Raw genomic sequence first — 2,193 nt, 5'->3', positions numbered from 1 at the left:
TCCCCTCAGCCCCTCTCAATCCATTCTTCTGTGCAGATGAAGCTCTTTGTCCTGTAAAGATCATGTTGATGTAGGACACACAGGAGAGTTGAGGTTGCACGAACCATTTCCACTGGTCCTTCAGCAGTTGTCAACCAGGACTGAGCATAGACGGAAGATGAAGTGGTTCCTCAGTTGCCTGGGTGGTTGGTCCAGCTGACCACCTTCTATTTGTCATTTCAGCCCCGTCGAGATTCAAGGAAACCTTCTGTCCATCATGACCTGGCCCAACCACACAGACCTGGGCATCTCTCCGTCTTTCTTCTTGGTGGGGATCCCAGGACTGGAGACTGCTTACTTCTTGCTGGCCTTTCCCTTCTGTCTGACCTATCTACTGGCCCTCGTAGGGAATGGGGTCGTGTTCCTTATCATCCAAATGGAGGACAGTCTCCATCAGCCCATGTATATGCTCCTAGCCATGCTGTCCGTAGTGGACATGGGCCTGTCCAGCTCCACCATCCCCAAGATGCTCGCCATCTTCTGGCTAGGTGCCCATGACATTGCCTTCAATGCTTGCTTGACCCAGATGTTCTTTATCCATGCCTTCACCGCCCTGGAGTCCGGTCTTCTAGTGGCCATGGCCTTTGACCGCTATGTGGCTGTGTGTAACCCCCTGCGATACACGGCTATCCTCACTGGCTTTACCATTGCCAAACTGGGCTTGGCCATCATCACTCGGGCAGTGGTGCTCCTTGTCCCCTTAGTTCTAATGGTGATGCATCTCCACTTTTGCCAAACATGGGTCATTGTCCACTCCTATTGCGAGCACATGGCTGTGGTCAAGTTGGCCTGTGGGGACACCAAAATCAACAGTGCCTATGGCTTGGTGGTGGTTGCCCTAATCATTGGGTTTGACATAGTGTTTATTTCTTTCTCCTATTTCCTCATTCTTGGGACAGTCTTCCATCTCCCATCAAAGGACGCCTGTTGGAAGACCCTCGGGACTTGCAGTTCCCACATTTGTGTGATCCTGTTGTTCTACACCCCAGCTGTCTTCTCCTTCCTGGCCCACCGCTTTGGCCACGGAGTGGCTCCGTACATCCGTGTCCTGCTAGCCAGCCTCTACCTCTTAGTCCCCCCAGCGCTGAATCCCATTGTGTATGCCTGGAGAACAAAGCCCATCAGAGAAAAAATCCTCAGGGTCTTTCAGCTTTGTAAGACGTGAGGGAAGAGCAGCAGAAGTCATTTTTTATGGAATGTGACCTCTGGAGGGCCCCAAAATTCTCATGTGAAAGGAACGAGCACTTTCCCTGCCTTTTCTTCAGAGTGGGAGTCTCTCATTTCAGGGTAACACAATTGTCAGGAAGCAACTTGGGTTGTAGGCAAGCCAAGGCTGTAAGTGAATTAGGGATTTAGCCGTCCATCAAGAGACGGTCTCTTTAGCTCCTGAGCTCCATCACATCTCAGAAGCTTGGAGCTGGTACCTTCTGCCTTAACTTCAACCCTGCTTACCCTGAGTGGAAAAAGAGTGAGGATGATGATGGTGATGATGGACCTATTAAGAGAAAGTTTCATATGGTCAAAAGGGGGCTAAAAAAGGGCAAAACGGGGATTTCCAATAGCCGATTCTCTTCACTCTAAAATTTGCATGTCAAATTGATTAATTCATAATAAATACTTATTAATTATTAAATTAATTGATTAATCCAGTTCTGGGGATTTTGTTTTTTAATGTAACAGTAACTTCTAATCATTTTGTCATCTCTGAAGCTGAAGATGTCACTGTTCCAAATTCAGACAATTTTAGTAACTTATCACCTTCTCTTAAAAGACAGTGATCTCTTTCTATATCGCATCTCTTATCTATAAATAAATCCTTAAAATCTCATCATTCAATCTGCAAAAGTCCATTAAAGATTACAAGTGATAATAATTTTGATCAAATAAACCAACTTTATATTCCTTGTCTTTACATTTAATAATCTTGATTTTTAATTCCCTCAAATAATGTCCTAGATTTTGGTTTATTTTCATTTTTTCTTTGGCCTGACTCAGAAATTCTTCAAAGCTACAACAAATCTCTTTTGTAAATCAAATATGAGAAATTGTATCCAGGTCACCCTTTTCTTTTGTTGAGACATCATTTGTATGTCCAGTGTAGCATCTCCTTCCCATAATTTCTATTTTAAATCCTCTTTCAAATACTATCCAGTA

General features: G+C 44.6%; 1 protein-coding gene across 1 annotated transcript; it reads left to right on the top strand.

The window, feature by feature from the left end:
- The first annotated feature begins 256 nt into the window (after window positions 1–256).
- On the top strand, window positions 257–1,204 carry LOC107297653 (olfactory receptor 52E4-like). The gene has a single exon (XM_015827014.2). It carries the CDS (start codon window positions 257–259, stop codon window positions 1,202–1,204), a length of 948 nt encoding a protein of 315 aa, XP_015682500.1.
- Window positions 1,205–2,193: the final 989 nt, after the last annotated feature.

This window comes from Protobothrops mucrosquamatus, unplaced genomic scaffold (assembly GCF_001527695.2).
Source record: "Protobothrops mucrosquamatus isolate PMUCROS unplaced genomic scaffold, P.Mucros_1.0 scaffold3441, whole genome shotgun sequence".
NCBI classification, from domain to species: Eukaryota; Metazoa; Chordata; class Lepidosauria; order Squamata; family Viperidae; genus Protobothrops; species Protobothrops mucrosquamatus.
This window is presented reverse-complemented; position numbering and strand designations above follow the sequence as displayed.